Genomic DNA, 26,139 nt, shown 5'->3' with positions numbered 1-26,139 from the left:
AAATGTTAGTAGAATACCTACTTCATAGTGTTGTATGAAAATAAGTTAAGGAATTAGGTAAGTCACTCAGTAGTGTACTTGGCACTAAGAATATACCATGATAATTATTATTGTTCAATTCTTTGCTGGAATGTTATTTAAGAATTTTGTAACTCTATTCAAAACTGAAATTGGCTTCTAATGGAATTTTTAAGGAATTTTCCTTGTCAGTGTTAAGAATAGCACCTACTTAACTCACAGAATTAATGTGGGATCGTGCCATAGTTCTCATTTTTCTAAAAAGAACTTTAATTTTTTATTACACATGGTAGAAAAGGTAGGATATACAGAGAATCAAAGTTATAAATATTAAAATTATCTATAACCTCACTTCTCCAAAAGAGGCATTGTTACATTGGACTATATGCTCTTCCAGGCATTTTTTTAAAGATTTTATTTATTTATTTATTTGTCAGAGAGAGAGAGCACAAGCAGGGGGGGAGCGGCAGGCAGAGGGAGAAACAGGCTCCCACTGAGCAAGGAGCTCGATGTGGGACTCGATCCCAGGACCTTGGGATCATGACCCGAGTTGAAGGCAGACACTTAACTGACTGAGCCACCCAGGCGCCCCTCTTCCAGGCATTTTTAAATGCATAAATGCATGCACACATATACCCACATATAACGCTGATAAAAAGTTGGGATCAGACTGTACATAAAATTTTGTTGCATTCAACAATATATTATGAACATCTTTTTACCTTAATAAATAATACTCCCAAAACATCATTTTTAATGGTGGCATTGTATTTCAAGATCTAAACCTATCATAAGTTGTTCAGCTAATTCCCTACTGTTGGACAATTAGGTGATTTCCTTTATAAGTAATGCTGCATCAGACATTGTGCTAGATATTTTTTTTAGCCTGCTGTTCATCCTCTACCCTTCTCCACCATGCTCTTTGCTTCGAGAAGCTGACCTTTGCAAGCCTGCCTCATCGGGCTCCTTCCCTCTCTGGCTTCCAGTGCATTTGGCCAATATGGGAGGGGGGTCGTGGGGAACACCAGCAAGAAATCTGATAATGGAAAAAAGGAAGGCAAGGGTATGTATTCCCCCCCAGCTCCCACCCTGAAAAGACTACAAGTTGGCTGTGTCCTCGAACATAAGACCTTGAATGCATCTGGTGGGAGGTTCTCTCGTATGGTTACTTTCCCTGGGTCCCTGTAATCCCTCCACCTTATACCTTCATGCTTAGGGTGGTACGGTGTCCCCATCACTGCTAGCCTGGGTTATGCCCCCAACCTTTGTCAGTTTCCCTTAATCCTGCCCACCTCTTCAGAGATAGTCCTTCATTAAATTCCCTCCGTTTATCCCGTTTAAGTGTACATCTGTTTCTTGCCAGAACCTAGCAAATATACACAGTTTTGTCTTATATGATAAATTTCTCAAACTGGAATTATTTGATCAAGGAGCATGCGTATTTTTCAGACCTTCTACAATATTGCCAACCTGTCTTCCAAAATACCATTCCTCTTGCAGGGCATGAGAGCATCTGCCCTCAGGCCCCTGGTCCAACTGGATATTGTTACTTCGTGTCATCTTTTGCTGTGTTCATAAATAGTGCTATACTATAGAGATCACCTCATCTAAGAAATTCTGTGTTGGGAGGAGATTACCTACTAATCATTGCAGTCTATTTGTTTTAGTTGTTCTTGCATAACTTTTCTTCTGCTATTAACTTTTACAAATTGACATGTTAACCCATATTTGGCCTTTAAGAAGTCTTAAAATTACAGTGTCTGACTTCATCCTGCCCCTCTGTAAGGGGGCCATGTCTCCCCCATGCTCTGTCAAAGCATGCCTGTATCACATCCCAGGGCCCTGGGATCGAGCCCCACTCAGAGCCCTGTCACTCTTCGGATTTCAGCGAACTGGACTTATGACCAGTCTCTTAGGGGCTCAAGAAAAGTTACAATTTTATAGGTTATCTGGTTTTTCTTGTGATTTTCTACATTCTGAGCTGAATCTAACTCCTCATTTAATTTTTTGAAAATGTAATTAAATCAAGAATATTTTCGTACAAGGCATAAAACCATACGTCCAATACCACATTCGATGTGCACATACTTGCTAATGGAAGGAATTGAATTCTGCCTCTCATATGGTACATGGAAAACTGCTTATACATAAATACTGAAGAGTAATATGAATTGTTTAATGGTGCAAAAATGTCCCCCCACTGCCATGTGTACTTGCAGCAAATACTATACAATTTGCGGGTACCCCCAGAGCTACTGCTTAGAAGACAAAGAGGAGGGAAAACGGACACTGGAAACCACTGGGGAAGATATTTCATTTTGTAAGAATCTATTGTGTCCACACTCTCTGAAAGACAGGCCTTGACAAGTTAATTTGGTTTTGCTTACCCACGTTTCCACCACAGAAGCCCTCCACAAAGTCCAAAACTGTATGTTTCCGATGATGACAGTGGTTCAACCAACCCACAGACCTGCACAGGGTTCAGAAGCAATCACGTTGTGCGTTGAGGGCATAAGATAAGAGACTCGGAGAAGGATCTCCCTGGGGTCTGACTGGTGTAAAGCATGAGCAGAGAAAACCTTTTAAAGCGGAGGCCCCCGGCAGGGTCCCCTCTTGCGTAGGTCAGGGCAGTACTGATTTAACTCACCTCTGTTTTGATGACTAAACAAGGTAGTATGTCTAAGGAACTCAGAACAGTACTACACAATGGTATTGTGGGGAATTACTACTACTTCTGAATACATTCCTGTATGCTTCCAGATTTCCACAATGATATGTTATTGTATTTTCCAAAAACATCTTTTCGAAAAATATTCCTAAATAAGAATAGAGAAATTCAAGGATATAGTAATATGTTATTTTAAGATTTTATTTATTTATTTGAGAGAGAGAGAGAGAGCACAAGCGGGGGTAGGGGCAGAGGGAGAGGGAGAAGCAGGCTCCCCGTGGAGCAGGGAGCCCGACGTGGGGCTCGATCCCAGGGCCCTGGGATCATGACCTGAGCCGAAGGCAGCTTCTTTTTTTTTAATTTTCACATTTTTATTTTATTTTTAAGATTTTTATTTATTTATTTGAGAGGGAGAGAATGAGAGAGAGCACATGAGAGGGGTGAGGGTCAGAGGGAGAAGCAGACTCCCTGCCGAGCAGGGAGCCTGATGCGGGACTTGATCCAGGGACTCCAGGATCATGACCTGAGCCGGAGGCAGTCGCCCAACCAACTGAGCCACCCAGGCGCCCCGAAGGCAGCTTCTTAACCAACGGAGCCACCCAGGCGTCCCTCATTTTTATTTTTAAAGTAATGTATTACTCAGAGTGCCTGGGTGGCTCCGTTGGTTAAGCGTCTGCCTTTGGCTCAGGTCATGATCCCAGGGCCCTGGGATCGAGCCCCGCGTCAGGCTCCCTGCTCAGCAGGGAGCCTGCTTCTCCCTCTCCCTCTACTCCTACCCCCGCTTGTGCTCTCTCTCTCACTGTCAAATAAATAAAATCTTTAAAAAATAAAAAATAAAAAAATAAAAATGAATGTGAGGTGATGGATGTGCTAACTAAACTTATTGTGATAATCATTTCACATGATATACATGTATCAAATCATCACCTTACCGGCCTTAAGTTTATACAATGTTATATGTCAAATAATACCTCAATAAAGCTAGAAAAAAATTTAAAATAATAATGACATTATAAATCAATTTGCAAAACTCAGAACAGGACTTAGAATAAAATGTATACTTTGAGCATACAGCAATACAAATAAAAAGGAAATTACATACACATATAAAATATAAATGAATTTTATTTATGAATGTATAGATGTATATAATTATAAAAATGACCAAAAAGGGGAAAAGCAATACATTGAAAGAGCATATGCCATAATCAAGTAGAGTTACTCAGAATTTAAGAATGTTTTAATATAGTAAAACCAGTAATATAATCATATTAGGTGATTTAAGTGATAAAAATTACATGATTATGCAAAAGATACCAATTCTTACTAAAAGCTTCTAACAAAGAATAAATGTAATTTCCCTTATTAAATAGAGAACATTCGTTTAAAACCAACAATTAACTTCATATTTAATGGAGAAATATAAAAAATATCTTTTCACCACCATTTTATTTAACACAAAACAAAATAGAAATACATAAGAAAAGGCAAATCTTTTTGCAGCTATGATTTTATATTTAGAAGAAACAAAGAGACCTTCTAACACTGTTAGGACAAAGGTAATTCAACAAAAGACAAATATTTTAAAAATCAATAGCATTCTAAAGATGGAGATACCCATATGGATAGCAATACAGATGTGTGTAGCCAAGAAAAAAAAATCAATGTAATAAGGGATATATAAGGTTAGACAAAAATAAGAACAGATTATAATGAAAGAAATCAAGGAACCCATCAGCAATGAAGAGACTTAATTCCTTGATGGAAAGATTAGTATCATGAGCATAAGTCTTAAACAGTTAATTTTAGACCTAGATGATTCAAACTGAAGCACCAAAAAGATGTTTACCTTAAATAACACACTCTTTAAGGGAAAAAGACTTTTTGAAAATGAAAAATATATATGGGAAGAAAAAAGAACAATGAAGACCAATATGATACTGATTCCATGGATTCAAACACAGAGTTTGATTCGTTATATGACAAAAAATTCTTCTTTTTTGGAGACTTGTCCAAAAAGAAGAAATAATGGTTTTGTTTTTGCTCAAAGTTAGGGAATAAAAGCAGAAAGCATGGCAAATTAAGTGCTATGCGAGAACTTTGAGAACACCAAGAGAACTGCCCTTCTTGGGGTCAGAAAAGATTAGCCTAGCATTTTAAAGAATCTGATCTTGCCAGGTTTTGAGGCAGGAAGAGGGAAGGAGTAGCACTTAATGGGAACATCATTTACAAGCACAGAGAATCATAAAATAAAATGGCACATTCCAAAAATTGCAAATAGGTCAGTACACACAATATTGGTCTGCATTTTTAAAACTCAGTCAAAAAGCCAGTATTTAAAAATCTGAAATTTTATCATAAAATCTGGATCTGGCTTCTTTCGACTAACTGGAGAACATAACAAAATGGGCCCACAATCCCTACATGGGCATAAAAGGTAGGTGCCCCACTCAGATGGGACAACTTTCTATGACACTTCCTTTTTCCCCCCATTTCTCCTACATCCAGCTCACATCATCCACTCAGCTCCCCTATCTCATCCAAGAAGGCACCTGAGTTTATGAGTCCTACCTTGCATTATGGGTACCAATGAAGGTTACAGCAGACCAAAGCAATGTGATTACGTCTGCATTTCAAAAGATCAACCAGACACAGGAAGGAAGACAGGGGGGTACAGGGTGGTAAGGAGATCAATGAAATCCATAAAAAGCCTACTTTACAAAAAATTTAAAACGGGCCTGCCATCACTGAAGGAGAGCAGGGGGCCACCCAGAACCTCCTATAAAAAATACTCTCACGAGACAGGACTGGAAAACCAGTGAATCCTCCATCTGTGCAATTCACGCAAGAGGTGAAGAGGATTAGAAAGAAGGCAGTGTGTCCGGGATGGAAAGAAAGGGGCAGAGAAGGATACAAATTTGAGATTTCTGAAGGGAAACTAATCTCCAACACTAGGTAATGAGTTTGACACTAGGAACCAGGAGAAAGAAGAGGATGGGGCAATTTGCAGTGTTTCGTTTTAAGTCAGTAGAAGGTGACACCCCAAATTAAAGAAACCAAAGGAGGAACAAGTCTATAGGAAAGTTCATCATTTCACTGAGGATATGTTGGATTTGCGGAGCCTAATAGATGTGCAGCTTCCCCTGAAAGCCTTGATAAATGACCAAAGAAAACTCACCTCCAATTCTAATCATGAGATGAAACTGAGGGTCAAGTAGGATTATATAAAATATCTTTACAGAATGGATACTAACAGAACTAAGCTTTAAATGGAATATTATAGAATTGAATAAAATATTGCAACAAAGATTACAGAGGGTCATTTTGATGCATATAAAAGCATACTTAGAAGATATATGAAAATAACACAATTTTGTAAAAGTCTACCAAGTCTCTTAATGTCCAGGACATACATGTGTACCCTACACTGTTCCCATTAAGAATCATAAGATGGCTTACAGCAAAAATACACATAGTAAAAGGATAAAAATGTAAATAATAATAAAATGTAAAAATAATTTTTTTTTAAAAAATCAGCACCAGGAGAAATCAGAACTAGGAAAAAGGAAACAAGGTATGCAGAACATAAGGGCTTTCAGAAGTACTGTTGTGGACAACCAAAGTGAAAAGATTCACAGAAGCAGCATGACTCTTCCTGTCCATTAGAAGAAAACACAGCAATTTCTCCCTTTGAAAAGGATATTTTGGCACACCTCCCCCGCATAGAGAAGACAGCATTTCAGGATAAAACATGGTTATACACTAAATTAATTCAGCTTTATGAAAAACTCACTCCCTTGTCCCTATTTCTCAAATATTGTGTTATTGCAGGAAAGTTAAAATTTAAAAAACAACAAGACTTTACACATCAACATTTGGGGATATCAGAAAAGCAAACACGGAAAAAGATATCATAACGCAGCTTCTCTGATGAAAACAAAAAACCAAACATCTAAGTGTAACTGGATGAAGAAAGCCAGGTGGTGGGGACAGGAGAAGGGAGGAAAGTCAACACAAGACAGACAAGGTATATAGGTTTCTGATGGTCCCTCCAGATCCACAGAAAGAATGGATACAACTTTGAGGAATGGATGAACGACCCTATAGCAATGGGGGCTTTGGCGAAAAATTTAATAAGAAATGCAGAGTAGACACGGTGAGGTAGAAATCTTTGGTGAGCACTCAACAGTTAAAACTCTGTGGTACTGGCTGAGGATGGATCCATGAGAGTTGGATATCATATGAGCATGGTACGATTGATATCCTTTTATGAAAATTAAGTAACCTAATTACAGGCCATCCCACATCAGCATGGAGGAGGGCCCTAGGAGGGCAGGCACAAAATGCACACACACACACACACACACACACAAACATACAGAAAGCACACACACAGAAAAATATTTACTTGCATATATTTAAAGAAATGCAAATCAAAAAACAGTATCATTTAGCACCAACAAGCTAAGCAAAAGAAGAAATTTAAAAATTCAATATTGTGAGGATTTTAAGAAAAGAGTTCTATTCAAAATTTGTTAGAAAGAACTGAAATATCCAGAATAAGGGAAGTCGTTAAGTAAATAATTATATGTTAGCGTATCTGTGCATAAAAATGATCATACATGATAAAATGTGAATAGGGAAGGATGCTTATGAAACATGAAGAAAAAATAAGAGTACAAAGTGTCCATAGTCTCTGACGACCACTATGTAAACCGTGTAGAAAAACACTGGCTGGGTCACAGAGCAAGTCAGCCCAAACCTGCGCCTCTCGGAGCTCCCGTCAGCCTGGGGGAGAGGTCGGGGATTACAGGCAGAACCTGCCATCTTCAGAGTTTGCCCTGGACTGACCCCAACCATACTCACGCTCTCCCCTCTCTGCCTGCTCAATGTCCCACCACATCCCCAACCACCCATCCCCAATGTTATCCTCCCAACCCGATGTTCTCCCCTTCTCTGTCTTCTTTAATTTTTACAACAACGTGTGAGGTAGGTATTACTATGACCGCTATTGATAAGTGATTACATGAAGGAACTTACAAATAAAGCTCAACAGAAGCTTTGTTTTCGGACGTTCCAACTGGACAAGCATCTTATTTCATGGACGTCCTTTACGGTTTAGCTGCGTGTGGCTTCTTGGCTGACTGAGCAGGCATGGAAGCCACAGGACTGGCCTCTGCAGCACCAGCCACGTGTACTCCTGGTTTCTCGGGGCCCTGGGAACACTGAGCAGAAGCTGCATTATCTAAAAAGAAAGAAGAGAGAGATGAGCTTTCCTGAGACACCCCTTTTATTGCTCTCAATTTCATTTTATGTCAGGAGCATCAGCCCTGCAAATCAGATCTCAGACAAAAGTCCCAGCACTATGGATTTGGAGAGTGTGTGTCTTCTGGATTTATTTTACACACGTAAACACACATACACACACAACAGAAAGTCACTATTTCAGTGACTTCAGTTAAGAGAGACTTCAGATGAGAGAGACCCACTAAACAAGACCAGATGAAGGTAAGGACAGGCCCTGTACTAGTATAGAGTATAAGACCCCTGCCACCATCCGGGGTCCCCCAGACAGCCTCTGATACTACCTCCAAACCACCCGCGCAGGAGGTCAGCTCTACCATCCCAACATAAGAAAACTCTGTAACCAGGGGCGCCTGGGTGGCTTAGTCGGTTCAGCGTCTGCCTTTGCCTCAGGTCATGATCCCAGAGTCCTGGGATCGAGCCCCACGACATGCTCCCTGCTCAGCAGGAAGCCTGCTTTTCCCTCTCCCTCTGTCTGCCGCTCCCCCTGCTTGTGCGCGCGCTCTCTCTCTCTGTCAAATAAATAAATAACATCTTAAAAAAAAAAAAAAAAAGCAAAAGAAAACTCCGTATTGAAAGCTTGGAGACTCTGGTTTTGCTGATTTGGTTTTCCCATCAACAATTTTCCTGAGCCTAACTCCCACTGATTTTCAGCTATAAGCAAATCTAATAGGGTAAGTAACCTGAATGCACTATAATTAAAAGTACACCAGACCACACTTTGCAGACCTTAAAAAATGAGAGACTATGCAGCAATATGGGAAGATGTTTATGATGTTGTATAAAGTGAAAATTTAAGATACTAATGCATACTATGACCACAACTGGACTAGTATTTGTAGCGTAACAGGAGGGAAGGGCCTGCAGTTAAATGGTCCTAATGATTATGGATAGAATGAGTGGAATCATATGCAATTTATATCTCTCCTCTCTATTTTCCAATTTTTTCTGTCATATGGTTAAAATTTCTTAACAACTGAAAAAGAAAATACTTTCTTTTTTTTAAAGATTTATTTATTTATTTCAGAGAGAGAGTGAGCATGAGCAGGAGGGGCAGAGGGAGAGAGAATCCCAAGCAGACCCTCTGCTGAGTGCAGAACCTCGTGCAGGCTGGATCCATGATCCTGAGATCACGACCTGAGTCAAAACCAGACGCTTAACCAACTGCACCACCCAGGTGCCCCAAAAGAAAATACTTTTTTAAAAGTTATTCCAAGGGGCACCTGGGTGGCTCAGTTGTTAAGCGTCTGCCTTTGGTTCAGGTCATGATCCCAAGGTCCTGGGATCGAGCCCCACATCGGGCTCCTTGCTCAGCAGGAAGCCTGCTTCTCCCTCTCCTACTCCCCCTGCTTGTGTTCCTGCTCTCGTTGTGTCTCTCTCTGTCAAATAAATAAATAAAATCTTTAAAAAAAATAAGTTATTACTAGAAAAACTTTGTAACTATGTATGATGACAGATGTTAGCTCGACTTATTATGATCATTTTGCAATGTACACAAATACTGAATCATGTTGTGCACCTGAAACTTACATAATGCTATATGTTAATTACCTCAAGAAAAAGAAAGAAGAAAACACTTTAATTCAAATTTAATAAAAGAAAGCCATTTCTATGTTTTCCTCCCTTTCTTGCCCACTGGCCCACCTCCCTCCTCTTTCTTCCTAACAAAGCTGTGAGGACGGTTGTACCTAGTTCCTAGCCCCCAGCTTAGCAAGGAGGGACACTGTTCAAACCCCTGGGCAGATGCTGTTGGCCGACAGCGCTGGAAATAAACTCCATCCCTTCCCTCCTTTGGTTAGAACCACAGTTTTACATCATAAAATGTTGGCGGTTCTAAGTTTCCCCAAAAACAGAGCAAAACTTACCATATGAGGTGCTCTCCCCCAGACTTCCTGGCCCAAACTACATATACTAGTGCCCTGCCTCCCTCTGATATTCTCACCTTGATTTTCGAGCATCTTGTGCAGCTTCATGTGCCTGTAGGTAGAGATGATCTGAAAATTAACCACACTTGGAATATTCAGTCCTTGGTCCTGCAGCAGCTTCAGGGCTGTAGCATGAATGAGCTGATGGGACCGTTTGCATTTCTGAAGCCTGCATTCCCCTCTGACAAAGGATTTGCACACGTGGAACTTGTTGCATTTATCCTTGAGGTTGCAGTAGCCATATAGTGCTTCACCTTTGTTGTACAGCAAACAGACCTGGCCCAGAAATGAAGCAACACTTAACACATTTGTTTTCACTATATTTTTTAAAGCAATTGATTGAAGAAAAAAAATTAAGCTTTTATTTTTAAGTAATCTTTACACCCAACGTGGGGCTCAAACTCACAACCCTGAGATTAAGAGTCGCATGCTCCACCCACTGAGTCAACCAGGCACCCCAAAAATAATTTTTGAAAAAGAAGTGTAATGGGCACAGAGACTTATACCATTGTATATTAAAATATAAACTACTTTAATTAAACAGTATGATACAGGTTTAAGAATGCACAGGAGATCAAGAAAAAGAGATCCTAGACCTAGTCCCCAAATCAAAATTATCTGTTCCTTAAAGATTTGATCAAGCTCAACGATAAAACTATATGAGCCTAATGTTTTCTAGTAGAAGACTTTTTAACTAATACTCTAGTTTTATGGTGTTTTAAAATCTTCATCTTAATGCTTTTGTCATTCAAAAATAAAGACTATTCTGGCTTTCTACTTTTTCTTGAATCAGTTTGTTTTTGTCTTTTTAATATTTTATTTATTTATTTGTCTGTGAGAGAGAGAGAGAGAGCACACAAGCAGGGGGAGCAGCAGAGGGAGAGGGAGAAGCAGGCTCCCCACTGAGCAAGGAGCCCGATGTGGGACTCGATCCTGGGATCATGACCTGAGCCGAAGGCAGACGCTTAACCCCCCAAGCCACCCAGGTGTCCCTTGAATCAGTTTTGATGGGCTATATTTTTTCTAGAAATGTGTCCATTTCTTTGAAGTTTTCATTTTTCTTTTTTTTTTTAAAGATTTTATTTATTTATTCATGAGAGAGAGAGAGAGAGAGAGAGTGGGGCAGAGGCAGAGGCAGAAGCAGGCTCCCTGCAGAACAGGGAGCCCGACACGGGACTCGGTCCCAGAACCCCAGGATCATGACTTGAGCCGAAGGCAGATGCTTAACCGACTGAGCCACCCAGGTGCCCTTCATTGAAGTTTTCAAATGTATCAGCATCACATTGTACATATTTCCAAGGTGTGTTTCTTTCAACACCTCCAAGTAATTCTCAGCAGACAACGACCAGGTGCCCCACAAATTTTAACTCAATCCTAATACTGTCTACCTGGAGATAACATCAGATCCCACAGGTTAAGGGCTCAGGCCCACCAGGCAGCCCGCACTTCAGATGCCCATAGCGAGTCCATGCTGGCTGAACTGCTATGAAGTTTCTCACCACCTCCTCCTCGGGCTAGATTAATGTGCTAGAATAGCTCACAGAACTCAGAGAAACAGTTTACTTACTAGATGAACAGTTTATTATAAAAGGATATAACTCAGGAACATGCAGATGGAAGAGATACACACAGGAAGGTATGGGGGGGGGAACGTGTGGAGCTTCCATGACCTCTCCTGAGGTCCCACTCTCCCAGCACCTCCACATGCTCACCAACCTAGAAGCTCTCTGAAAGTCTGTCCTTCTGGGTTTTTATGGAGGCTTCTTAACATAGGCATGATCGGTTAAACCACACTGGCCACTGGTGAATGAACTCAATCCCCAGCCCCTCTGCGCTCCCAGGAAGTGGGAGAGTGGGGGGCAGAGGGGTAAAAGTTACAACTGTCTAATCACAAGACTGGTTCTCGTGACAACTAGCTCTCATCCTTAGGTTACCTAGGGGCCTTCCAAAAATCACCATAAACTTAACAACAGAAAGTTTTATAGCTCTCATCATTTAGGAAATTCCAAGGGTTTGAGGAGCTCTTTCAGGAATGGTGATGAAGACCAAATATATTTCTCATTATAAATCACAAGATCACAATGTTTGTCCCTATTGTGTTTTTATTAAGTGGTATATCTGTATTATGTACCAAAGGCTCCAGCTCATTCCTCCAGCCTTGTGACTCCCTTCCCTTCCAGGGCCTGAAATGCCTTAGCATTAACAGGGGACCACAGTCACGAACTACCCTTGATTTTCCCAACATCCTCCCTTCTTCCCACCCCTCTTCTGGCAACTCGATGTCTATGATAGCATCATTGTGCTAGAGTAGAAAATTCTACTTTCAACTGGTGGGCTCTCGTAATATTTTCTTTTGGGATTCCAACTATTATTTTTTAGGATTCTTTTTTTTTTTTATTAACATACAATGTATTATTTGTTTCAGGGGTACAGGTCTGTAATTCATCAGTCTTACACAACTATTTTGTTTTTAAAAGTTCTTCATGTAGGGGCGCCTGGGTGGCTCAGTCGGTTGAGCATCCGACTCTTGGTTTTGGCTCAAGTCCTGATCTCAGGGTTGTGAGGTCGAGCCCCGTGTTGGGCTTCGGGCTCAGTGCAGAGTCTGCTTGAGATTCTCTCTCCCTCCCCATCTGCCCATCCCCTTGCCCTCTCTCTAAAATAAATAAACAAATCTTTAAAAAAAATTCTTCTTGTATAGCTAAACAGATACAAACATGCTAATTTCACCAGGATAACAATTCTAATAGGCACTTGTTAAGCATCTGGAACTAAATCATTTCAAAACCAATTAAAGTTAATGTCTAAAGCCCAAAAAAAGTTAATGGGGGGAAATACTTACAACAAATGTGACCACAAAAGGGCCTGGTATCATTAAAGACATCTTATAAATTAATAGAAAAAGACAAATGCCTCAACATAGGCAAAAGCATAAACAGGCAATTCACAAAACACAGTCTTCACAGACAGATCTAAATTCAAATCTGCCATGGACTGTGTGACCTTGGGCAAGTTAATGTATCTGAGCCTCAGTTTCCTCACGTGTAAAATGGGGTTATTAATGAGCTAAGATACATGAATGGCTCAGCATTCAAGCAAACAATCAAAAAACTAAGAGCTATTACCATCATTTCTTTACCACACATGTCCATCACTCCCTGTGTATCAAAGCCTGGTAAAATCACAGAGATCCCATAGAGATCAGCCGGGCACCATTACCTCCACCTAAATATCTGCTGCCCTCTGTAAGCAGACTTCTTGATGTCCTCCCGTGAGTACTTTCATCGTGCAGACAATATGACAGTGAACTCTTGGTAACTCACCTCTGGTAAAAGGCACGGGTCATTCTGTAAAAGCAGGATCCGAAGCTGGGCCTCATTGAGGCCAAAAAGCCCATGGTTTTTCAGTACTTGGATGTTGACAGGTGTGTGGATGTCATGGGAAAGGGTGCAGGTTGACCTAGGAGAACACAGAGCTCTGGATCAGAGGTCCAGATGAAGAAGGGGCCCGACCGCCAAATCCCTTGCTTCCGGTGGCTTTCAACTCACATGTGAAGTTAAACAAGTTTCCATGAACCCCATAGATACTACAGCCTAATAAGTAAGCACTGATGATAAGACAGCTGAGTTGAAGCAACTCTTCTCCCAAGGTCATTTTCATTTTAAATCGGGATGTTTTAAAGCCAAAGGTACCCCCTCCCCCAGTCACCCGCCTTGCCGAGGATGCCATCTGTTGTTCTGAAGGTGAGTGCGTTTGCCTTCTCCACCCCAAACAGCTGCCCACCCCCACAGTCCACCAAGGTTAGGAGGAAAGTGTGCCCCCACCCCCGCTTTGGGGAGCTTGAGTAAACCAAGGAACAGAGACAGGAGGCGGCCTTCAAACACCTCGCCCAAATCATCCAGCCCTCAGTTTCCTGGGGGATCCTTCTAGATCAGGCTTTCTAACGCCGGAGCGCACAGACTCACTTCGGTAAAACTTTGAGGTTACGTGGAAAGAAAGGGCACTCTCAATAAAGGGTCCGTGGACCTCATGGGTCCGCAATAAGCCCCCAGTAGGACCACTGGAGTAAATGAACTCCGAAGTCCCAGTCCTGATGCCCCCGGCCGTGTTGTGGAGGATCCTGCAGGCAGGGGCTGAAACTCGAGGGCGAGCAGTAGTTAAGAAATCTGGATTGCGACAGACGACTTCGGGCCTCATTCCGCACCGGAGCCGGGAGCTCAGGGGAGGCCTCGCCGGGAGGACCCCCGGGGCCCCTTCGCGAGGCTTCCCTGCCGCCCTCGGGGTGGGGGGGGGGCAGGGGAGGGTGCAGCCCCGGACGAACGATCCCTTTTCTCATTTCTCCGGGGTCCCGCTCCCCGCCGGACGCGTCAGGCCCGCGGCCCCTCGCGCGGTGAGCGCCCCGCCGCCGCCCCCGCCGCCCGCCTCACCAGCAGTCGCGGTTCGGACACTTGCCCAGCATGTGGCGGCGGCAGAGGTGCAGCTGGTCGCAGGCCTGGCAGTCGCCGCGCTGGTAGCGGGCACAGAGGCGCGCGGAGGACACGGCCACCACCCGCCAGGCGCAGGGGCCGCCGCCGCCGCCCGCGCCCGCGCCGGCCGCCACCTCGGCCTCGGCGTCCCAGAGGCCCTCCCTCGTCTCCACCTCCTGCAGCAGGAAGCGGTCGGGCCCGGCCTGTCGCAGCACGTCCCGGAGCCGGGCCTCCGACAGCTCCACGTTGCCGCGCAGGTCCTGCAGGAACATGCGGCCGCCGTTGGCGCACAGCACCTTGGTGAGGAAGGAGCACACCGTGGGCTCCGCCATGGCCGCGGCCGAGCACGGAAACCTGAGGCGGGCAGACTCCTCCCAGTCACGTCCACGACTCCGGCCCCGAGCTCCCGGGCCGGGCCGGGCCGGGGGCGGGGGGTGGGGGGTGGGGCAGGGCGCGCGGCGGCGGCGCCGGAGGGGGGCCCGGGGGCCTGCGGGGCAGCCCCGGGCGCGGCCCGGGCGGGGACTGTATTCACCGAGCGCCTGCTCTGTGCCGGCCGCGGGTCAAGGGGGGGGGGGAACGTTGCCGGCAGAGCCTTGGGTAGTGGGGGAGTCGTGACACGCCAGCAAATGAGAGAATCCGGGGTGCCCGTAAGGACTGCAAAGATGAAGCAGGTTACGAGGTAGAAGGGGCGCGGCTGGGCGGCCCTAGCGTAGGGAAAGACTCGGGTCTTCGAGCCGCGTGTGGCTGTCGAGGCCTCGGAATGTTGACCAGTTCGACCTGAGATGCGACGTAAGCGTGAGATACACACCCTGGATTGCGAAGATTTAGAATGCAAACGATCTCATGAATAACTTCGTTAATCATGCTCAATTGTTATTTAAATAAAATGTCCTTACAATTTCATGTTTCTTTTACTTTCCTAATGTAGCTATGAGAAAATGTTAAATTACCTATGGGGCTCGCTTTATTTCTGTTGGACCGCACCAGTCTAGACCTGTTTACTAAGCAGCCATCCTTTCTGCCCAACACCTTGCTCATTTCGTGGACAGCTTTTGAGCCCCTGCTAATGCAGCGACAGGGTACAAAGGCACGTGAGACCCCTTGAAATGGAGGAACTCAAGCAGCTGTCTTACAGGGTGGTTGAGGATGAAGTGAGTTGATGTCATGTAACATAAAGAAGCTAAAGAGGAAGGCGACTGACTGGCCAGGTGCCAAATCTTCTCCCCACGCTTAGAAATTTGAGCTTACGTGCTGACTGAAGACGTTGGGAAGCCATTGAAGGAATTTCAGCTGGGAGTGGCAGGATCCCTCTGCCCAGAATGTTTCCCCCTGCTCTAGATGTCTCCCTTCTGTCTTTCATCTCAGCTTAAATGTCTTCTCTTCAGCAAGACCTCTCTGGACCTCCCAATGAAAGTAGTTTGCCAATCTCTACATGGAACTTGCCACCGATAGTTTTCCTTCTTCTTTATTTATGTATTTGTAGAATTCAAGCAGTAAAGGCAGGAACCTGGTTTGTCTTGTTCATTGCTCTGTCCCCAAATTTAAAAAACAGTGCCTGGCCATACTTAGCAGAGGTGTTTTAGAAAGATCCCTGGCAGCTATGAGAAGAATTGATTTCTAGAAAAGCAAGACAAGATAAGGAAAAACAGAAGAGGATTTGAGGGACTATAACCTGTTTTTATTGTGTCGAGTCTGCAGTGGACAATTCAAGGTAAGATGCTCAGCAGGCAGTTGTATACATAGGTGTAGGGCTGACAAAAGATGAGGGGAATAGGGATGAGTGACATCAGATTATTAGGTAATTGAAGCTGTGAGAGTTGATAAGAGCACCCAGCAAAATGGAGAGTGCGTAAAGCAAATGTGAGAGAACGGAACCTTGAGGAATAGCAACGTTAAAGAGGCAAGGGGAGGAAGAGAAAAATCACAAGGAAACCGGAAGTAGCTCGTAATGCCTTGCCTATGTCTTGTGACGTGAAGCATTTGCACCTGGATTCTCTGCATTAAAGTCTTTCTCCCCACCGAAGGAGCAAGCTTTCCAGCAATTAAGGGAGGCTGGAATTTCCAAGGCATTAACACTCCAGGAAGAGTCCTTGACTAGTGATGTGGCGGCCCACTCAGATCCCCAGAGTTGGTATGAAGATTATTTTAAACTAAAGACATTTGAGATTCAACAGATGTAGAAAGAAGCCCTCTTGGAGCTTCCCTTATCTCATGAAAAGCAGAAAGTTCGGAAGTGAGGCTGCCATAGATCCTCTCTCTGGAGAAGTTTTATGGTCACGAAGAAAAAAATAAAATGGAGATCACTGGCACCTGCATTAATGAACATTATCACAAACTTCCGTATCTCGTTTGTTCCTCCAGAAACCCATTTGTTCTTCCCACAGAAGCCTTTTCTTCCCCTTCCTCTCCCCTATTAATTTAAGTATGTAAACCCCCATCTTTAACCAATTAGGGAGTCCCTTCATTTCCAGATGCATATGATGAATTTAGAGGTTTCTTTCTCCTGTTAATCTGTTGTCAGTTAAATTTGCACTGGGAAGTTTTTCCTCCCAGATAGTGGATAAATATCCCAGGGCATTATTTCTCAGGTGGAACAACTTCAAGGTTGTTCCATAGTCTCCCAGAGGCCCTTCAATGGCATCAAGCCCCAGTTGCCCACAGCTAAAACCCGCTCATTAACATGCCCTCTATTGCCTTCCTCTCCCTTTCTTACCTCCCCACTTCTGCACCAGTGTTTCTTGGGATCACCTCCCAAATAAGCTGCTTGCATTCAATCCTTTTCTGTTTGCTTCTGAGGGAAGCCAGCCTAAGACATAAACCGATAAAGAGAGGGTAGAGGAAAATGAGAGTCATTTGTGGACACACAGAGGAGAAAGTTTCAAGAAGAAGATGGTCAGCATTATAAAATGCTGTAGGAAGTTGCCCTACAAGGGTGTTGATGAACTAGGCAAGTTTATTTCGGAGGTATGAGAAAAGGCAGATTTCTGTAGGCTAAGAGAAAAAAAGAATGGGGAAGTCCAGCTTTTTAAAATAAGTTATTTGAAAAGGTAAGGTAGTGATAAAATGATGATTAGAGGAAGACATAAGATTGAGAGTGGTGTTTTATTATAGGAGACACAAGCAGTTATACGCCAAGTGAACAGAGCCAGTAAGAGGGGACAGTTGAAAATTTGGCTGAGAAGAATGATAATTCAGTGGGTGATTTTCTTAAGGCAGTGGGAGAGACGGACACTGGAAGAATAAACCTCAGACAGGAGAAATACCTCTTCCATTTAGACAAGAGAAAAAGAAGCAAGGATGAGTACATAAAAAGACAAGTTTGTAGGCTTAAGATGAAGTAGAAAAGATGCAATAGCCATTTGTGTTGTTAATGGAGAATGGGTGGGGAATCACGTGAGGACACTGGTGGAGGTTTAACACAGCTGTCCCGTGCAGATGGGGGAATGTGGACAGAGAGGACAGGTGGGCGGCAGAGGGCTTTGCCAAATTTGAATAGCAGGCATGCCTAGTGGTATTAATCCAAACTGCTCTGCTAATTCTAAAAGTACTCAATGTCAAAAAATAAATTAACAAAAATGAAAGTACTCGTTTATAGAAACAGAATTTGATGAATCCTCTGCTAGGTTTGCCAAACGGATGGGATGTAAGGTCAAAGGTTCTGGGTGATGGAAAGTATTGACTGAAAGAGCAGTCAGGTGCTGAACAGGCTCGGGGGTCAGTAAGGAAGGAAGTGGAGGTCATAACGGGCTGCATGTGTGTAGGGAAAGCGGGTGTAGGAAATGTGAGTGCAAGAGAGCTAAAGGGCTCAGCAGAGGAAGGATATATATTAGTTTATAATTTCAGAAAGAACAGTTCTACAGCAATTCTCACAGCAGTAGGGCAATGGATGTGGACGCCTGGAAGTGAAGATATTAAAAACAAAGAGGTTATGGAGACCTTAGGCCAGGAGTGTTGGGTGGGCTGTCCACAGTGAATGTTTGAAGGAAGATGGTGGACTTGGGTGGGGAGGTAGAACTGCAGGCTACAAGTCTCTGAGAGGTGTGGAGGTGGGATCAGGAGTATGTGCAGGAGTTAACGGGGGAAGGGGGGGAGGTCAGAGGGAAGGAGTGGGGACCGCTCCCTTAGAGAGGAAGCCTATCAGTGTGGTTAGTACATGGGTTCTGGAGCTGGACTCCAGGGGTTCGGAATGCTAGTTCTGTTACTCATTAGCCACGAAACTTTGGGTAAGTTATTTGACCCCTCAGCAGAGGTACAGACTCTGGAATCAGAAGTGTGATAACTAAAGTATGGGAATAAATGAGCTTCATGGAGAAGCATGTTAAGGGAGGAAAATAAGTTCCCAGAGCAGACTAGAGGGGAATGTATAGAGTTTCAGGTAGCACAGGGAGACGTCAGGAAATGGGTGAAGAGGACAAGAAGATTCACAAGAGAATGGAAAAGAGAAACACAGAAGGCTGAGATTGGAGTGGTATTTTAGGAGTTGAGCTTTTAGGATTCAGGCAGTTCCTTGTGAGTTCTGATATGTCCTCCAACTCAGATTCTGAAGCTAGCTCAAACAAACTGCTGACCGCTCCAGGCACACTTATCTAGCACAGGCTTTTGAACAAGTCACTCCGAAGACCTGCACTAATATCACAGTTATAACATTCTAAATGGAACCTACCTGTTCTCCCCTGCTCTTTCCCAGCTGCGTCCTTCAACATGGCCCCGGTCGCTCTAATTACGCGTTTAGCACCAAGCATGCATTGCCCTTTACAGTAGCTATCTTTACAGTAGGAAAGGTCTCTGAAATAGTTGCTCCCTAGCTCTCCTTCCACCACAGAAACCAGCGAATGGCAACTCTTCCCAAGCGTAGAACAAAAAATTAAGACTTTAAATAGAATCTTCTCAAATAAACATTTCTGGAAAATGGGGAGCCTTTGATGACAAAGCAATAAACAAATAGAACAAATAACTAGTTGGGGAAAAATCAAATCTGCCCACACTTGGTTTGCTAGCATTTTTGTGTATTTGAACGTGGGTGCTTCGAGAGCAAAGGATTGGCTGTACGTTACTTACATTGAGATCCAAATCCAATGGGTTTTACCTTCACTTGAATCAAATTTATGCTGCCCTCTAGGGATTTTCTTCCTCTTTCTTTCCATCCAAAGCTTTGTGATTCAAAAAGAATGAGTGGAGAAGGGCTTTTGAAGGAGGGACTGATAGGATATTTTTAACCTTTGTACTTCAGCCAGGCCCTGTACCCACCCCTGGGACCACAGGAAGAAAGGTATATTCACGCTTTCAGCCTCTCCTTCTTTAAGCCCTGAGACAAAAGATGTGCCGACCAACCGTGAGCTGTGCCATCACCACCACCCTGCCTCTTACTGAAGCTCTTTGGTCATCAAGTCCTGGAATGAAAAAGCCAGAAAGGGCAAACACATCCTCTAGCCCCCACTGAATAAGTTAGTGTCTGCCGCTGATTACCTTTTTGGAGATACCTAGAAATAAATACAGTCAATTCAGACAGCAGGGCAAAATTAATATTTCTCTTTATTGGAGAGTCTCAAATTACGCTTGAGGAAGAAGAAATACAACTCAACGGCTGGAATGTAAACAGCTGAGCTTACTTTATTCAACACAATGTATCCAAGGTATCCGTATCAAACACTCAGCGTAGTAACAAAGTAACAGGTACGGTACAGTGAACAAGACGGGTTGACTCAGCCCTGGAGGAGCTTACATTCTAATGCAGAAAGCAGACAACCGCAAGTTGGAGAGATGCTAAACATGAACAAAGGAGGGCACATGGTTTTTTAAAAACCGGGGTTTGGGGAAGCAAGCATCTCATCTACTCCATAGAAGGACTCCTTACGGAGGTAAAAGTAAGCGAATGTGAGGATGCTAGACATTAACTAAGTCAGTGGTTCTCACTGTGGTACTTTGGAAGTGGATGGGTTGTTGGCTTCATAATCGGTGAGAACTATTACTGGCATTGAGTGGAGGCAGCCAGGGAGAACGGATGTCCTGCAGTGGATGGGTGAGTCCCACACAACGAAGAATTATTCTGTACCCTATTCGCCTCTTTAATGTCCTGCTGGACATTTATGTAGGACCTACAGCTCGCCGGAGAGAATATCGTTCATTTTTCCCTCTTAGACAATCTGTTATCCTTATACCAGTGAAGGTAATTGCACTCTTTCCCTCACCACATACAGAGAAGGTATGTGGTCTGTTACGACTCACTCTAACATTGATTTTCATCCTCGAGTCACCCACACCTCTCATCTTTCATTTTCCTGTACTTCTTTATCAGAAGTAGCCTCGGAACGACTTTGAAATTCAAACCTATTCACTGTAAGTAGGAGTAAATATCTACTTCATGATGTCGGATAGATAGCATAGTCATGCCTGAGCATTTACATACTGAAAATCCTTTTAGTTTCATTACAGATTTCTTTCTTTCTGTTTTTCCATTTTAACAGAGTTGGGGTGTTAAATGGGTTTTTAAAGAAATTCTTGTATGTAAGTAGATTGTATCACCTAGGAGTGCTCTCAGGCCAACAAATGGGATGTGACAAAAATGTGACTGCTCTGGAAAGGGTGAGTAGATCTGATAGCGTTTATGGTCGCCCTATAACTGGGGGGAGGAGAGGGTGCTATTGGCACTTAGTATATGAGAGCCAAGTATGCCGAACATCTTGCAACATACTGGACAGTTCCTCACAATAAGAAACTATTCTGCACCCTACACGAATTTTGAATGTCTCACTAGACATTCCTGTATGAGCTACAGCTCGTCTGCAAAAAATAGAATATTTCCTCATTTTCTCCATGTCGACAGTCTGTAGATTTTCTTGCATAGTATCTTTATTTCAATTAAGGCTATTTCAATATTTCTCTTATAAGTACTATCATATTCAAAAAAGTTATGCATCACTAGTTTTTATTCTAAGGTCCACTCCTATCCCTGCTTTTTCATTTTCCCATACTTTGTATAAAGTCAATTTTTATCTTCTACCTTCTTGTAAATTTGCCCATTATAAGTAGGTATAAACATCTGATTACTTAATTAAGTCTTCTAATATAGTCGTGCCCAAGTAATGTAACTTTTATTTTCCTTTTATGCTAATGTTAATTTTAATTAATTTTAAATTTATTTCTGAAATCATGTGTAGGTAGAGTATATTACTACTGGATTGCACTTTGAGGATAATAAAGCAGATGTTACAATGTATTTGTCAAAAAAAAAAAAGGCAGGCATGCTCATTGAGAACCACTGAGCTAGGGGAAAAGGTGTACCAAAGAACTAAAAGTAAGCCAGAGTGGCTTCAGTAGAAGAAAATAAATGATAGAGGGCAGGGGAGGGAGAAATCATGTGGGGCCATAATAATGATTTTGACCTTTATTCTAAAGGCATGATCAGATTTGTGTTTTTAAAGATTATTACGTAAAAAAAAAAAGTTAAAATATGACCATTCTTACTGCTAAGTAAAGAACAACTCAGAAGGGGCCAAAGAAATATTTAAGAAGGAAAACTGGACTTGGGAACAGTTTGGGAGAAGGACAGGAAGAAGTCAAGGATGACTTCTGGATACAGAATACTAGGGGAGAAGGTGATTCGTTTGAAGGAAGCAGATTGAGAATTCCACTGGAGACATGTTACTTTAGAGGTGTCTGTGAAATATCCAAGTAGAGATGCCTAATGAGCAATCAGATTTGGACAAATTGCATCTCTGAAAATGTGAGAACCAAGATCAGGAAATGAAAGCTCCAAAACATACTACCATAAAAAAAAAAAAGCGAGTAAGAGTAACTATTTGTGACAAACCCACCAGAAAATAACCCTGCCCTAAAAAAATCTCTATACATTTGTTACCGGTGGAGTCCTTTAAACCAAGGGGTTGTGGAGATGTTTGTACTGATCTACAATCTGACTAATATAAAATCAACTCTAATGCTAATTAACTTTGATAACATGTCTGCTGGCAGGAGTTACAACAGGAAACTGGTAAGCGGTACAGAATGCTGAAAAGAAAAACTGGAAGGAAAAATCTGATTCATGATAAGGAAAGAAATCTTGGTCCAGGAACCTCATCTGCTTTAAAAACTGATTGTACTTCAATTCCATACAATCCGTTATATTTAGGAAAAAAAAGAAGCCCCTTGCAGGTGTAAGACCTGTTTGAAGCATTGTTCTCTTTGTTCTGGTTCCACGCTCACCAGGAAACAAATCTCGCCTCCTTAAGGGGCCTATCCTTCAGTAGGGATGGCCTTGCTCCTAATTCCTCGGTGATCCTCATCTGTTAGAGCGAACAACTACACTAGCACTCAGGTTTATCAGTCATGCTTCTGTGAGTCTGGTTACTACAACTCAGACCCCCCACAATACAGACACTTCCTGAAAGTCCAACCTGAAAACCTTCTCTATAATCATATATTAGAATATAAATGTCTACTCTGCCATAATTATATAAAGAGCCAGTTTGTGGCTCTTTTCATTGCATTCCAGAGAACGAGCCTGGATGGGGTCCTCTAAATAAACGTTAGAGATGAAGAAATGTGTGCCCCAACTCAGTTTTACCACGAAGGTACGGTACAGTTACATCTGTAATGGCATTTAAATTACCTTTTCTCTCCTCCCCACCGCCCCGGCATTTTCCTAAACCTCCCCCCCTCCAACTTTCCATAATCTTCTATCCAAGGCGGTACGGTCTTATGTCCTTACTTCCATAGGCATTTTTAGATTTCTCTCAAATTGCCCAAATTAATTTTCTTTCAATTTAACCAAAATTTAACCATGTCATACAGTAAACGAAGAGTAGCTGGGAGAGAAACTTGTTGGCAGTTACAGATGTTTTAGAAATCCGTCTTTCTCAGTTATATCTAAGCAGTGGTTCCCAAACTCTATGACACGTTCGAATCCTTGGGATTTAAAAAAAGTACCACTGCCGAGCTCTCACACCAGAAACAGTGATTTAGTTGGCACGGGATGCCATCTGAACATTGGACTTGTTAAAAAGCTTCCCAGACGATTCAGTTGTGTAGCAAAGTTTGGGAACCACTGATCTAAGGCATTTGATAACTAGATGAGAAATGTAAAAATGTACTATGTGGGGCAACCTGGCTCAGTAAGTGAACAGAAGGGTGATGGCCTCCTTTATGACTCTGTATTCATCACTCCTAACTAATCACGCAGGATTTGTCTAGTTCAGTATATTCAATCACATATTCTGGGTAAATCTGATTTTTCTCGAAGATGACAAAAACGGAGGGATTCAACCTTATATCCACATAGCTGTCATACGGTGGTGGGGGAGGGCCGGTGCTTCCCATCTCTCCTTGAGTAAAATCTCCAACCAGGACTCGAGCTACAAACATAACGATGTTTTTGGTATCACCCTGGCAATTTTTATGGGAATGGATGGCATCTTTTGTGAAGTAAATTCCTAGAAATCATCAGAAAAAGAGAAAGGGTAAAGAATTATTATGAAAGAAGGCACGTAGTTTGTAAGATTATTTACATACCATCAGATGATAAGCGTCCCCTAAGCATGTGTCAGCAACACCTTACTGATACTGATAAACTTTCTTTTGTACTGAAAAAAATGTTTCTTCGAATCCAGTATATAACCCTACTGAACTAACAGAAACACTTGCTACTGTGCAGGGGCCCCCAGGGATGGTGTGAGCCACTGGGACAGTAACCAAGTGGGGATCTCACAGCAGCCCAAGTCATGCAAATCCTGCAGGGTGAGCTGAATTGTAACTTGATGAACCAACGATACTCCAGCAGAGGCCTTTTTCTAATGTGTACATTTTAAGGAACAAAGGTCATTTACTACCGATGGGAAGGTCCTAGAAAATGTGAAAGAGGGGGGCGTAGTACCGGCAAGCAACTGACCCTGGTAGACCTTTCCAAAACAGTTCATCTATCGTCCTCCTCAACCATAAAGCAACTTCTGCATCACTGAGGTCTCTTTTTTTTTTACACTTTATTTGAGAGAGAGAGAGAGCGTGCGCATGCGTGTGTGCGGCAGGGGAGGGGCAGGGGGAGGGAGAGAATCCCAAGCAGGACTCCACTCTCAGTGCGGAGCCTGAGGCAGGGCTTCATCTCACAACCCCGAGATCATGACCTGAGCTTAAATCAAGAGACGGATGCTCCACCGACTGAGCCATCCGGGCACCGCTGCATCACTGAGGTTTCTGTACACAGCAGATCAACAGTGATCTCCTGACAAATTAAAATTTCTTATTTTAATTTTTGTCATTGCCAGATACTTTTCTCTCTCTTTTTTTTTTTAAGATTTTATTTATTTATTTGAGAGAGACAGCATGGGGTCGCGGGGTGCGTGCAGAGGGAAAGGGAGAAGCAGACTCCCGCTGAGTGGGGAGCCTGACACGAGGCTCTATCCCAGGACCCTGAGATCATGACCAGAGTGGAAGTTAGCTGCTTAACTGACTGAGCAGCCCAGTGCCCCAGTTTTCTGTCTTTTTAAAAGAACTGTGGGGGTGCCTGGGTGGCTCAGTCAGTTAAGCATCTGACTCTTGATTAGGCTCATGATCTCAAGATCATGGGACCGAGCCCCATGTCGGGCTCAGTGCTCAGTGGGGAGTCTGCTTGAGATTCTTTCTCCCTCTCCCTTTGACCCTCCCCCACTGCTCACGCTAAATAAAAATTTTTTTTAAATTAAAAAAATAAAAGAAATGTGTATATATATATTTGAAAATTCTGATTTTGTATGCAAAAGTTAATTAGTAAAAGGAATTCATTTTATTTATGGTAACAAGTGCTTAATATTTTTTCATTTATCTTATTTATTTTTTATTACTTATTTTTTTTTTATAATTTAGGTGTTTGAATTCCAGAAATACTGCTTATCCTAAATAGGTCAGATAATGGATATTCTGAGTAAATGATGTTCAACTATATTTGGAATAAGAAATGAAAGTCCACCTGTACTGACCTACCATTTCCCAAACCACTGTCCCTCCCAAACAGTCACTGACTTGATGGGGATTCTCTCACCTGTTTCTAGGCATTTACATACATATATAACACATTTACTCTGGTACAGTTTGATGTTCTTTTATTTGTTCATTTTTTTTCTTTTTTTTTTAAGATTTTTATTTATTTATTGACAAAGAGAGACACAGTGAGAGAGGGAACACAAGCAGGGGGAGTGGGAGAGAGAGAAGCAGGCTCCCCGCAGAGCAGGGAGCCCAATGTGGGGCTCGATCCCAGGACCCTGGGATCATGACCTGAGCCGAAGGCAGACGCTTAATGACTGAGCCACCCAGGTGCCCCTCTTTTATTTGTTCATTAAGAAGATTATACTGAATGAACTGTTCTGCATTTTTTTACACTCTAGTCCTAGAAATTTTGCTGTCACCCCATTTAACCCCACCTCATTCTTTTTAGTGGCTGCACAGAATTCCATTGTATGGAGGTATCATAATTTAACTACTCTTGTATTGATTAAGATGTGGCTTTTATTTTTTCCTATTACCAAGAACATGTCTAAATAAATACTTTTAAAACATCCTAGTAAATATACCTTTGAGAGCCTGTATAAGTATTTCTATAGAACAGATTGCAAAACTATAATGGCTGAGTCAAAGGACATGAGCGTATTGCATTTTGACAGATATTACAAATTGCCCTCCAGAAGCAGTCTAAAGATTTTACCAGCAATGGAGAAAGTCCCATTTCTCCAAACCTTGCCAACATTGGATATCAACTATCCTTTTAATTTTTGTCAATACAAAGTGCAAAAAAAAT

General features: G+C 42.7%; 2 protein-coding genes across 4 annotated transcripts in view; both read right to left on the bottom strand.

The window, feature by feature from the left end:
* Nucleotides 1–7,260: 7,260 nt before the first annotated feature.
* ZC3HAV1L (zinc finger CCCH-type containing, antiviral 1 like) lies at nt 7,261–14,725 on the bottom strand. Its single transcript, XM_032401160.1, has 4 exons — nt 14,340–14,725; nt 13,236–13,371; nt 9,933–10,191; nt 7,261–7,931 (listed from the first exon to the last, which is right to left on the bottom strand). Exons 1-4 carry the CDS (start codon nt 14,708–14,710, stop codon nt 7,798–7,800), a joined length of 900 nt encoding a protein of 299 aa, XP_032257051.1. The 5' UTR covers nt 14,711–14,725; the 3' UTR covers nt 7,261–7,797.
* Nucleotides 14,726–19,505: 4,780 nt separating this feature from the next.
* The window catches only part of ZC3HAV1 (zinc finger CCCH-type containing, antiviral 1), a 57,002-nt gene continuing 50,368 nt past the window's right edge, over nt 19,506–26,139 (bottom strand). For all 3 annotated transcript variants that reach the window (XM_032401481.1, XM_032401483.1, XM_032401482.1), the window contains one exon: nt 19,506–23,806. In XM_032401481.1, coding sequence (XP_032257372.1) covers nt 23,541–23,806 — 266 coding nt within the window. In that variant the 3' untranslated portion in view covers nt 19,506–23,540. The remainder of the gene's footprint in view (nt 23,807–26,139) is intronic.

This window comes from Phoca vitulina, unplaced genomic scaffold, assembly GCF_004348235.1.
Source record: "Phoca vitulina isolate PV1807 unplaced genomic scaffold, GSC_HSeal_1.0 scaffold4, whole genome shotgun sequence".
In the NCBI taxonomy this organism is placed as follows: Eukaryota; Metazoa; Chordata; class Mammalia; order Carnivora; family Phocidae; genus Phoca; species Phoca vitulina.
This window is presented reverse-complemented; position numbering and strand designations above follow the sequence as displayed.

Coding starts and splice junctions, on each gene's coding strand:
- ZC3HAV1L (XM_032401160.1), bottom strand. CDS start 14,710: ATGGCGGAGCCCACGGTGTGCTCCTTCCTCACCAAGGTGCTGTGCGCC. Junction 10,192..13,235: donor ACCCGTGCCTTTTACCAGAG/GTGAGTTACCAA, acceptor TTTCTGGGCCAG/GTCTGTTTGCTGTACAACAA. Junction 7,932..9,932: donor CAAGATGCTCGAAAATCAAG/GTGAGAATATCA, acceptor CTTTCTTTTTAG/ATAATGCAGCTTCTGCTCAG.